The following is a 13,029-nucleotide window of genomic DNA, read 5'->3' on the forward strand; positions in this document are numbered from 1 at the left end:
AGCCCTCCCCTACAACTCCTCACCCATCTGGGAACTCTAGTGGAGTGGAACACAAAAAAATAAGAGCAGGAGGAGGCCGCGACCACCCAAGCCTGCCCCACCATTCAAACCAATCATTCACCCGGCCACCTCTATCTAGTTTCCCACAGCCCTCATTCCTCTGTCCTTTCAACAATGGATTTACCTTCACCATAAATATGTTGAATGGGGTGGCACGGTTGGCGTAATAACTTTCCAGCACCAGTGATCGGGACAGGGGTTCTAATGCCCCGCTATCTGTAAGGAGTTAATACATTCTCCCCGTGTCTGCGTGGGTTTTCCCCAGGGGATCCGGTTTCCTCCCACCATTCGAAACGTACTGGGGGTGTAGGTTAATGGGGTATAAATTTGGTGGTACAGACTCATGGGTTAAAATGGTCTGTTACCATGCATATGTCTAAATTTAAAATAATCTTTTAAGAATGTTCATGTTGCTAGCTAAGTATTACAAAATGGCATGCAACCAGAGGTATCATAGTGTTACAGCTGGACAAGGTGTTGGTGAGATCACACTGTGCACAGCTTTAGTCACTCAGCTATGGAAGGATATCATTAATTTGGAAAGGGTGCAGAAGAATTCATCAGGATGTTACTGGGAGCTATAAAGAGTGGTTGGATAGGCTCTCCGGGGTGTCGGGGCTGAGGGATGATGCTATAAATGTATATAATGTAAAGTCATGAGCGGTAAAGAAAGGGTAAAAGTATAGTCATCATTTATTTCCTGAAGGAAGGGAAGTTTAAGACTAGTGGGCTCAAGATGGGCAGAATTGAAAGGAGGAGAAATATTTTCAAGTGCAGAGCAATGGAAAAAAAATGCTGGAAACAGCTGCATTGCTGCTGGTGTGGACCCAGCAAGAGCAGGGAGCAGAGACGCAGTGCTCCTCCAAGAGGTCCAGCCGACAGCTCCATAGAGGCTTTAACTGGCCTGTTAAAGGAGCTGACCCGTGCTTTTAGATGAAATTCAGGAAAAATTCTACAAATTCTGAGACAAAGATGACAGTGCCTGGGTTGGCAGCGGCTTCGAGGGGATGCAGACTAATGGAGAGCAGTGACACCAGAAACGGTGAGGAGCATCCTTCCCCCCTCCCTCGGTTGAAAAGGAGAAGTTGTAGGAGGTGACCACGGCAGTGGACCAGTGAGGAGCTCAGCGGATGAAGGAACCATATAGCCGTATACGGGCTGTAGGCGAATTCTAGCCAAAGGATCCTCACAGCCTGCGAGCTGCTGGTGACTTGCTCACTGGAACGGTGTATCGGAATTGGGATTCAAGAGGGTGCTGAGGGCACGAAGGGCTTCTGAAGGACCTTGGGTGCTGAAGGCTTCCTGATCGTATCAGAGGTTTGGACCTGGAGCTGGGGTTGCTAACAGATAGAACTGTAGTCTGTGTAGCTGGAGAGGCTGTGGCAGCATTGGAGGCGAATCCATGGATCCAATGACTCTGAAGGAGCTCTCATTTGCTGCCCTTTCTCTTGCTGTAAGGGGCTCCAGGCAATACTAATAGTGACCCCTTGTCTGCCTTACAGCAGACTAAAGGACATTTCATGTAACATAATATTTTCTGTTTTATTTTATGACAATAAAAGAATCTTGAATCTTTAATGTGTGGAATTCTCCATTACAAAGTGCAAGAGTCGGAAATCTATGGATCTCCGGACACAAACAAAAAGCATCAAAGTGTATGGGGAGAGAGTGGGAGGATGGTCCAGTGATAGAATCAAAGGGTGGAATTGTCGCCACCTATTCCAAGTTCCACAGAATTCCATCATTGTTAATGAGTGGTGAGGGGTCTGGGATTTAGAAGGGATATGATGGGACTCGAGGGTGCTGGGCATGCACCAGTCAAAGTGGTAGGGGATGTTAGCTTCCTTTCAGAATCACTTGGAGAGCTATTGGATGAGCATGTTATGTGTGCCATGCAGCTGGTCAGTCCGTACATAGTACAGTAATAAAAATGCAAATTTTCAGAAAGAGATCAGTTCGAACAAAGCAAAGGCAACATTGTTTTACAAATGAGAGAAACGCTCCATGAATCTGATGGTGCTGTGATCTCACACTTATATATCATCTTCCTGAGGAAAGGAGGATGAAGAGAGCCTGGCTGGGGTGGGATGAGTCTTTTCATGTATTGGCTACTGGAGTTAGAGTGTATGTTGGGTCGATAGGTGTGGGTTGGGAGGTCTGTGTGATGGTACAAACTGGGCCAATGGGCCTGCTTCTGTGCTCTACAGCCCTGTTTCTCTTGTGTCCCTGCACTGGAGTGTCAGTTCAGGTTTCATATTCCAGCGGAGCTTGAACCTGTGAACCTTTGAATCAAACAGGCTGAATGGCCTGCTCCTTTCTCCCACTAGCTACGAGATGCCCTGACCCTGCCTCTGGGTCGGCTACCATCCACACAAAGTTTGCACTCTAAGCAATCTCATTGCTTCGACAGATACCTCTTTGCTCAGCAAATCAAAAGGGACCTGGCTGCCAGGAGACTCGTTTGCAATGACAACAGTGCTGCGCTGTTACTCTCCCACATTATCCAGGGTGAGTTATGATCAACCTTGATCCATTCCCACTGATCTTGACCTCTCACTTGGCCGTAAAAGGTGTCTGAGCGCCATCAAAATTATTTTTACCTTAAATTCCTCAAGGTCAATGCTCCAGATTTCTGTGAATGTCAGATGCAGGGGATTTCACACGGGTACATTGAGATGATTCCACACAGCTCATGCTCCATCCAGAACAAATCCTGTTGGCTTGGTCTGGCCAATTTTATATTGAGCAGGTCTGCGTTGTAATGCTGACTGGCACAACTTGAGTGCAGTAGGATATCGCACAGCTGATGGAGACGCTGCCTCACAGCCCAGAAGGCGCAGGCTCCATCCTGACCTCAGGTGCTGCTGTGTGGAGTTTGCATGTCTTCCCTGTAACCGCATTGGTCTCCACTGGGTGCTCCAGTTTCCTCCCATATTCCGAATGCATGCAGCTGTAAACTGACCTCACCCCATTCATGGGGCGCATTGGTAATTGGGGGAAGTTCATGAGGATATGCTGGGGGGGGGCGGGGGGGGGAAGGACCTGAAATCATGTGGGAGGACTGTAAATGGGTGGTGTATGGTCAGCTTGGATGTAAGGACAGAAAGGTCTGTTTTGGTATTGTATCACACTTTGCTCCTTTCACTGGACTCCGAATCTGACAGGAATGCAAATTGTTGCCCCACTAAATCTTGTCAATTCGCCCACTAAGGACCTGGAGGATGATCCAGCTAATGTGAAAAATGCACACATTGGGCAAAGGCTCATAGGTCTTAACCCAACCTCCCCTCCTCACACCCTCCCCCCGCACACCAACCTCCCCTCCACACTCCAACCTCCCCTCCTCACACCAACCTCCGCTGTACACTCCAACCTCCCATCCTCACACCAACCTCCCCTCCACACTCCAACCTCCCCTCACTCCAATCTCCCCTCCTCACACCCTCCACCCGCACACCAACCCCCTCCCCTCCACACTCCAACCACTCCTCCTCACACCAATCTCCGCTCTACACTCCAACTTCCCCTCCAACACCCTCCCCCCACACACCAACCTCCCCTCCACACTCCAACCTCCCCTCCTCACACCAACCTCCACTCTACACTCCAACCTCCCCTCCACACTCCAACCTCCCCTCACTCCAACCTCCCCTCCTCACACCAACCTCCCCTCACTCCAACCTCCCCTCTGCACACCAACCTCCACTCTACACTCCAACCTCGCCTCCTCACACCAACCTCCACTCTACACTCCAACCTCCCCTCCTCACACCAACCTCCACTCTACACTCCAACCTCCCCTCCTCACACCAACCACCGCTCTACACTCCAACCTCCCCTCCTCACAACAACCTCCGCTCTACACTCCAACCTCCCCTCCTCACACCAACCTCCCCTCCTCACACCAACCTCCCCTCCTCACACCAACCTCCCCTCCTCACACCCTCCACCCGCACACCAACCCCCTCCCCTCCACACTCCAACCGCCCCTCCTCACACCAATCTCCGCTCTACACTCCAACCTCCCCTCCCCACACCCTCCCCCCACACACCAACCTCCCCTCCACACTCCAACCTCCCTCCTCACACCAACCTCCACTCTACACTCCAACCTCCCCTCCACACTCCAACCTCCCCTCACTCCAACCTCCCCTCCTCACACCAACCTCCCCTCACTCCAACCTCCCCTCTGCACACCAACCTCGCCTCCTCACACCAACCTCCACTCTACACTCCAACCTCCCCTACTCACACCAACCTCCACTCTACACTCCAACCTCCCCTCCTCACACCAACCTCCGCTCTACACTCCAACCTCCCCTCCACACTCCAACCTCCCCTCCACACTCCAACCTCCCCTCCACACTCCAACCTCCTCTCCTCACACCAACCTCCACTCTACACTCCAACCTCCCCTCCACATTCCAACCTCCCCTCACTCTAACCTCCCCTCCTCACACCAACCTCCCCTCACTCCAACCTCCCCTCTGCACACCAACCTCCGCTCTACACTCCAACCTCCCCTCCTCACACCAACCTCCACTCTACACTCCAACCTCCCCTCCTCACACCAACCTCTGCTCTACACTCCAACCTCCCCTCCTCACAACAAACTCCGCTCTACACTCCAACCTCCCCTCCTCACACCAACCTCCCCTCCACACTCCAACCTCCCCTCCTCACACCAACCTCCCCTCCAAACTCCAACCTCCCCTCACTCCAACCTCCCCTCTGCACACCAACCTCTGCTCTACACTCCAACCTCCCCTCCGCACACCAACCTCCCCTCCGCACACCAACCTCCCCTCCACACTCCAACCTCCCCTCACTCCAACCTCCCCTCCTCACACCAACCTCCGCTCTACACTCCAACCTCCTCTCCACACTCCAACCTCCCCTCACTCCAACCTCCCCTCCTCAACCTCCCCTCCACACTCCAACCTCCCCTCCTCACACCCTCCCCCTGCACACCAACCTCCCTTCCAAACTCCAACCTCCCCTGACACCAACCTCCCCTCTGCACACCAACCTCTGCTCTACACCCCAACCTCCCCTCCGCACACCAACCTCCGCTCTACACTCCAACCTCCCCTCCTCACACCAACCTCCGCTCCACACTCCAACCACCCCTCCACACTCCAACCTCCCCTCCACACTCCAACCTCCCCTCACTCCAACCTCCCCTCCTCACACCAACCTCCGCTCTACACTCCAACCTCCCCTCCACACTCCAACCTCCCCTCACTCCAACCTCCCCTCCTCAATCTCCCCTCCACACTCCAACCTCCCCTCACACCAACCTCCCCTCCACATTCCAACCTCCCCTCACTCCAACCTCCCCTCCGCACACCAACCTCCGCTCTACACTCCAACCTAACCTCACTCCAACCTCCCCTCCTCACACCAACCTCCCCTCCACACTCCAACCTCCCCTCCTCACACCAATCTCCGCTCTACACTCCAACCTCCCCTCCTCACACCCTCCCCCCGCACACCAACCTTCCCTCCACACTCCAACCTCCCCTCCACACTCCAACCTCCCCTCCACACTCCAACCTCCCCTCCACACTCCAACCTCCCCTCCTCACACCAACCTCCCCTCCACACTCCAACCTCCCCTCACTCCAACCTCCCCTCCGCACGCCAACCTCCGCTCTACACTCCAACCTAACCTCACTCCAACCTCCCCTCCTCACACCAACCTCCCCTCCACACTCCAACCTCCCCTCCTCACACCAATCTCCGCTCTACACTCCAACCTCCCCTCCTCACACCCTCCCACAGCACACCAACCTTCCCTCCACACTCCAACCTCCCCTCCACACTCCAACCTCCCCTCCACACTCCAACCTCCCCTCCTCACACCAACCTCCCCTCCACACTCCAACCTCCCCTCCTCACACCAACCTCTGCTCTACACTCCAACCTCCCCTCCTCACACCAACCTCCGCTGTACACTCCAACCTCCCCTCCTCACACCAACCTCCCCTCCTCACACCAACCTCCCCTCCACACTCCAACCTCCCCTCACTCCAACCTCCCCTCCTCACACCTCCCCCCGCACACCAACCTCCCCTCCACACTCCAACCTCCCCTCCTCACACCAATCTCCGCTCTACACTCCAACCTCCCCTCCTCACACCCTCCCCCCGCACACCAACCTTCCCTCCACACTCCAACCTCCCCTCCACACTCCAACCTCCCCTCCACACTCCAACCTCCCCTCCTCACACCAACCTCCACTGTACACTCCAACCTCCCCTCCACATTCCAACCTCCCCTCACTCCAACCTCCCCTCCTCACACCAACCTCCCCTCACTCCAACCTCCCCTCTGCACACCAACCTCCGCTCTACACTCCAACCTCCCCTCCTCACACCAACCTCCGCTCTACACTCCAACCTCCCCTCCTCACACCAACCTCTGCTCTACATTCCAACCTCCCCTCCTCACAACAAACTCCGCTCTACACTCCAACCTCCCCTCCTCACACCAACCTCCCCTCCACACTCCAACCTCCCCTCCTCACACCAACCTCCCCTCCAAACTCCAACCTCCCCTCACTCCAACCTCCCCTCTGCACACCAACCTCTGCTCTACACTCCAACCTCCCCTCCTCACACCAACCTCCGCTCTACACTCCAACCTCCCCTCCTCACACCAACCTCTGCTCTACATTCCAACCTCCCCTCCTCACAACAAACTCCGCTCTACACTCCAACCTCCCCTCCTCACACCAACCTCCCCTCCACACTCCAACCTCCCCTCCTCACACCAACCTCCCCTCCAAACTCCAACCTCCCCTCACTCCAACCTCCCCTCTGCACACCAACCTCTGCTCTACACTCCAACCTCCCCTCTGCACACCAACCTCCGCTCTACACTCCAACCTCCCCTCCTCACACCAACCTCTGCTCTACATTCCAACCTCCCCTCCTCACAACAAACTCCGCTCTACACTCCAACCCCCCCTCCTCACACCAACCTCCCCTCCACACTCCAACCTCCCCTCCTCACACCAACCTCCCCTCCAAACTCCAACCTCCCCTCACTCCAACCTCCCCTCTGCACACCAACCTCTGCTCTACACTCCAACCTCCCCTCTGCACACCAACCTCCCCTCCGCACACCAACCTCCCCTCCACACTCCAACCTCCCCTCACTCCAACCTCCCCTCCGCACACCAACCTCCGCTCTACACTCCAATCTAACCTCACTCCAACCTCCCCTCCTCACACCAACCTCCCCTCCACACTCCAACCTCCCCTCCTCACACCAACCTCCCCTCCTCACACCAACCTCCCCTCCACACTCCAACCTCCCCTCACTCCAACCTCCCCTCCTCACACCCTCCCCCCGCACACCAACCTCCCCTCCACACTCCAACCTCCCCTCCTCACACCAATCTCCGCTCTACACTCCAACCTCCCCTCCTCACACCCTCCCCCCGCACACCAACCTTCCCTCCACACTCCAACCTCCCCTCCACACTCCAACCTCCCCTCCACACTCCAACCTCCCCTCCTCACACCAACCTCCACTGTACACTCCAACCTCCCCTCCACATTCCAACCTCCCCTCACTCCAACCTCCCCTCCTCACACCAACCTCCCCTCACTCCAACCTCCCCTCTGCACACCAACCTCCGCTCTACACTCCAACCTCCCCTCCTCACACCAACCTCCGCTCTACACTCCAACCTCCCCTCCTCACACCAACCTCTGCTCTACATTCCAACCTCCCCTCCTCACAACAAACTCCGCTCTACACTCCAACCTCCCCTCCTCACACCAACCTCCCCTCCACACTCCAACCTCCCCTCCTCACACCAACCTCCCCTCCAAACTCCAACCTCCCCTCACTCCAACCTCCCCTCTGCACACCAACCTCTGCTCTACACTCCAACCTCCCCTCCTCACACCAACCTCCGCTCTACACTCCAACCTCCCCTCCTCACACCAACCTCTGCTCTACATTCCAACCTCCCCTCCTCACAACAAACTCCGCTCTACACTCCAACCTCCCCTCCTCACACCAACCTCCCCTCCAAACTCCAACCTCCCCTCACTCCAACCTCCCCTCTGCACACCAACCTCTGCTCTACACTCCAACCTGCCCTCTGCACACCAACCTCCGCTCTACACTCCAACCTCCCCTCCTCACACCAACCTCTGCTCTACATTCCAACCTCCCCTCCTCACAACAAACTCCGCTCTACACTCCAACCCCCCCTCCTCACACCAACCTCCCCTCCACACTCCAACCTCCCCTCCTCACACCAACCTCCCCTCCAAACTCCAACCTCCCCTCACTCCAACCTCCCCTCTGCACACCAACCTCTGCTCTACACTCCAACCTCCCCTCTGCACACCAACCTCCCCTCCGCACACCAACCTCCCCTCCACACTCCAACCTCCCCTCACTCCAACCTCCCCTCCGCACACCAACCTCCGCTCTACACTCCAATCTAACCTCATTCCAACCTCCCCTCCTCACACCAACCTCCCCTCCACACTCCAACCTCCCCTCCGCACACCAACCTCCCCTCCGCACACCAACCTCCCCTCCACACTCCAACCTCCCCTCACTCCAACCTCCCCTCCTCACACCAACCTCCGCTCTACACTCCAACCTCCCCTCCACACTCCAACCTCCCCTCACTCCAACCTCCCCTCCTCAATCTCCCCTCCACACTCCAACCTCCCCTCACACCAACCTCCCCTCCACATTCCAACCTCCCCTCACTCCAACCTCCCCTCCGCACACCAACCTCCGCTCTACACTCCAACCTAACCTCACTCCAACCTCCCCTCCTCACACCAACCTCCCCTCCACACTCCAACCTCCCCTCACTCAAACCTCCCCTCTGCACACCAACCTCCGCTCTACACTCCAACCTCCCCTCCACACTCCAACCTCCCCTCCGCACACCAACCACCCCTCCACACTCCAACCTCCCCTCCACACTCCAACCTCCCCTCCGCACACCAACCTCCCCTCCACACTCAAACCTCCCCTCACTCCAACCTCCCCTCCGCACACCAACCTCCCCTCCACACTCCAACCTCCCCTCACTCCAACCTCCCCTCTGCACACCAACCTCCCCTCCACACTCCAACCTCCTCTCCTCACACCAACCTCCCCTCCACACTCCAACCTCCCCTCACTCCAACCTCCCCTCCTCACACCAACCTCCCTTCCACACTCCAACCTCCCCTCACTCCAACCTCCCCTCCGCACACCAACCTCCGCTCTACACTCCAACCTCCCCTCCTCACACCAACCTCCGCTCCACACTCCAACCTCCCCTCACTCCAACCTCCCCTCTTTTCACCAACCTCTGCTCTACACTCCAACCTCCCCTGCTCACACCAACCTCCCCTCACACCAACCTCGCCCTCCTCACTCCAACATCCCCTCCTCACACCAACCTCCCCTCGGCACACCAACATCCGCCGCTCACACCAACCTCCCCTCCCCTCCTCACACCAACCAATAATGTCAATAAAAATAATGGGATGTGGTCGAAACTCTATGAGACAAACACGTCTCCATGTTTAGTGTTACACTCTCATTTAGACAGTCACTGCTTATTCTTCCTTGTACTGAATCCAACCCAGACAGGGTTGTGGGAGTATCTTCATCCGTCCAAAAGCAACTCTTTACCATCCTTTCAAGGGCAGTAAGTTAGGTAGCAAATGATGGTCTTCCCATTAATCGCTGTACACAGAGAATAAATGTGACAACCTAGGTTTGTTGTGTTTGGCTCAAATTAACTGAGCAGCAATTTTATGTTGGATGACAATATGTCACAGTGCTTACGATGTGGTACGTGAAACGTAATGGCCAACGACTGGGTAGATTGCTAGATGTTTATTCAACATTAAATAACAACTTCAAGTTAACGTTAATTTAATTCCATTTTCTCCAGTCTGTTTCATTTCAATTCAGATTTGTTCTTGAATACTTTTTTCTCTCTCTCTCCAAGCTGAGATTGGTAACTTTGATGAAGAATTGGACCAAATGCATTTGCGATCCAAGATATATTTCCCAACCCAGGAACTACTGATTCACAAAATCATGAAGTTTCACCGGAAACTTGTGTAAGTACTGTAGAACAAATTCGCCAGCCAGGTGGTTACAACACTCATCACTGACCAATTATCTCTGGTTTGGTTGGAAGCAACTTACTGAGTCCCAAGCTGGAGAGTTGGGAGCAGATCTGAGTTGATACAGACAGTGCAAGTTGGAATCTTCCTGCAATGAAAAGCTATTGTAAAATTGCAGGAGACATCTCATTGGTAGAATGGGGATACATCAAGTGTGGCAGACAGCTGAAGGAGGCTTTCAGATAGGCTACTGAGTACAGGAACACTATGTTACCATTAACCAAAACATTGGTAAGGTTGCATTTGGAAAACTGCGTGATGCGAAGTTCTGGTCACCCAGCTACAGGAGTGTTATCATTAAACTGGGAAGGGTGCAAAAAAAAAGGACTGGAGGGCATGAGAGAGGGAGAGGTAGATGGACTAGGACTTCTTCTCCCTGAAGTGTCAGAGGCTGAGAGGTCACCTTATGCAGGAATGTAAAAGCAGAAGGAGAATAGATAAAGTGAACAGTCATAGTCTTTTCCCCAGGGTAGGAGAGTCTAAAATTAGATAGCAGAGCGTTAAGGTGGAAGGTGCCTCACAGCTGCAGCGACCACTTTCAATCCTGACCTGAGGGGCTCTCTGTGTGGAGTTTGCATGTTGTCCCTGTAGATGCATAGGCTCCCCCTGGGTGCTCTGACATCCCACGTATGTATGAGTTGACCATTTAAGAGGCTGCTGTAAATTACCTCTGATGTTAGAGGAGAGGTAGAATCAGGAGCCAGTTGATGGGAATGTAAGGAGGATAAAGTTAGGACTGGTGTAAATGGCTGGTCGGCATGGACTCGATGGGCCGAAGCGCCTGGTTTTGTGCCATATATCTCCCCTTGCACCTTCAGAAAGGTGGTCACAGACACAACTTCCCATTCGTTGTGATGGAGGACAGCCAATTTAGATTCTTTGAATTATTTACAAATTTTAACTGTAAAATATTTTAAAATACAGTGGTTCCCCCATATCCACAGTTTCACTTTCCACTGTTTCAGTTACCCATGGCCCTAAAATATTAAGTGGAATTCATAGGTTTTAAATTACTCAGCGCTCTGAGTAGCGTGATGACATCTCGCACCATCCCACCCGGGACGTGAATCATCCCTTTGTCCAGCATATCCATGCTGGATATGCTGCCCAATTAGTAGACGTCTCGGTTACCGGATTGACTGTCACAGTATCACAGGGCTTGTGTTCAAGTAAGCCTTACACATTCATGGAATGTATCACAGTACATTGTTATAATTGTTCTATTTTATTATTAGCAATTGTTGTTAATCTCTTATTGTGCCTAATAATTAAACTTTATGTATAGGGGAAAAAAAATCATGTGAATGGCTTGGTAGCATCCGCGGTTCCAGGCATCCGCTGGAACATATCCCCCGCAAATAAGGAGGGAACTACTGTCATTTAAAAGTTGTTGTACTGGAGCAATTTTCACAGCTAGAGCATACTTCTGAATATTGGAACAGAGCCTCGAGTTTAGCTAAGTTGAAGGCATGACATAGCTGCCTGTCTAAGGTCTGGTCGCTCCATTTAAAGCCATTCTTGGCTGCTAAAAAGGTTCACCTAGTTCAAGAGAATTGTGGCCAGGAATATAAAGTTCTTGGTGGGGCAGCCGACGATATCCTGCTGCTGATCTGGCATATATACTTGTTGTTAGTAGGTCACCACACACCTGGGGGTAATAAATCATATTCCATTTGGTCAGAACAGGTGGAAATGTCAGTTTTGGTGAGGGCATAGTGGGAGAATTTGACAGCTTCACAGTCAGATTTGGAATGGTGGCATCAAAGGCTCCAACCGACATCGCTATTGATGAGCTGGGCAGAGTGAGACAGCATCTACTCAGCCGGTGGAGTTTTAGTTGCCACACATTCAGAAGGATGTTTAGTTCTTGCCCCAGGGGATTAATTCTTTGATGCTGAGTTGCATCATTATATCCAAGAAGTCCTTTGGCCCAACTTATCCATGCCGACCAAGACACCCAGCTACATTAATCCCTTTTGCCTGTGTTTGACCCATATGCTTCTCAGTCTTTCCGACCCATGCAGCTGTTTAAATATCTTTTAAACGTAGTAATTGCGTCTGCTCCACCACTTCACTGGCAGCTTGTTCCAGATACCCACCAACCCCAGTGGAAAAAAAAGTCCCCCTCTGGTCGCATATAAATTATTCCCATCTCACCTTAAACCCATGACATTTAATATTCCCTGTATATGGAACAAGATGGTGACTGTAAAAACACAATCCTGGAGAAACTCAGCAGGTCAAACGGTTTCCTTTATATAGCAAAGATAAAGACACGTAACCAGCGTTTCCGGCTTGAGCCCTTCATCAAAGGTTCCCTATCTCTGCCCTCATTATTTTACAAACCTATCTCTGTCACCCCTCAACCTCCTTCACTCCATGAAAAACAATTCCAATCTCTCCAGTCTCCCCTTGTAACTCAAGCCCACCAGCTCAGGCAACGGTCTCCTGAGACCCTCTCACGTTTAATCACATCCTTCCATGAGTGTGGCAGCCACTGATCAGGTGTATAACGAGTCTGTTTCCTACAATGGGAGAATCTAAGAGAAGGCCTAACTATAAGGTGAGAGGAGGGGGGTGGTATTCAGAAGAGACGTGAGGGGATATTTTTTTTCACTCGGAGAGTGGTATGACTTGCCAAAGATGGATTTGGCGGGAACATTAGTTTCCATTAAAAAGCATGGATAACTAAACAGATGGAAGTGGATTGGGGAGGTGTGGGCCTGATACAACAAGTTGGACTAAAGTCAGAGGGCATTTTAGTCAGCATGGACAAGCTGGGTCTGTGGGCCTCCTTCCG

At 53.0% G+C, this 13,029-nt stretch overlaps 1 protein-coding gene across 1 annotated transcript in view; it reads left to right on the top strand.

Annotated features, from left to right (window-relative positions):
- Positions 1-13,029, top strand: part of LOC138741749 (FERM domain-containing protein 7-like) — a 51,726-nt gene that overhangs the window by 31,496 nt on the left and 7,201 nt on the right. Inside the window, exons 5-6 of the mRNA XM_069896038.1 lie at positions 2,471-2,568; positions 10,049-10,163. Of these exons, the coding sequence (XP_069752139.1) occupies positions 2,471-2,568; positions 10,049-10,163 (213 nt within the window). The remainder of the gene's footprint in view (positions 1-2,470; positions 2,569-10,048; positions 10,164-13,029) is intronic.

Source organism: Narcine bancroftii, chromosome 8, assembly GCF_036971445.1.
Source record: "Narcine bancroftii isolate sNarBan1 chromosome 8, sNarBan1.hap1, whole genome shotgun sequence".
Classification (NCBI taxonomy): Eukaryota; Metazoa; Chordata; class Chondrichthyes; order Torpediniformes; family Narcinidae; genus Narcine; species Narcine bancroftii.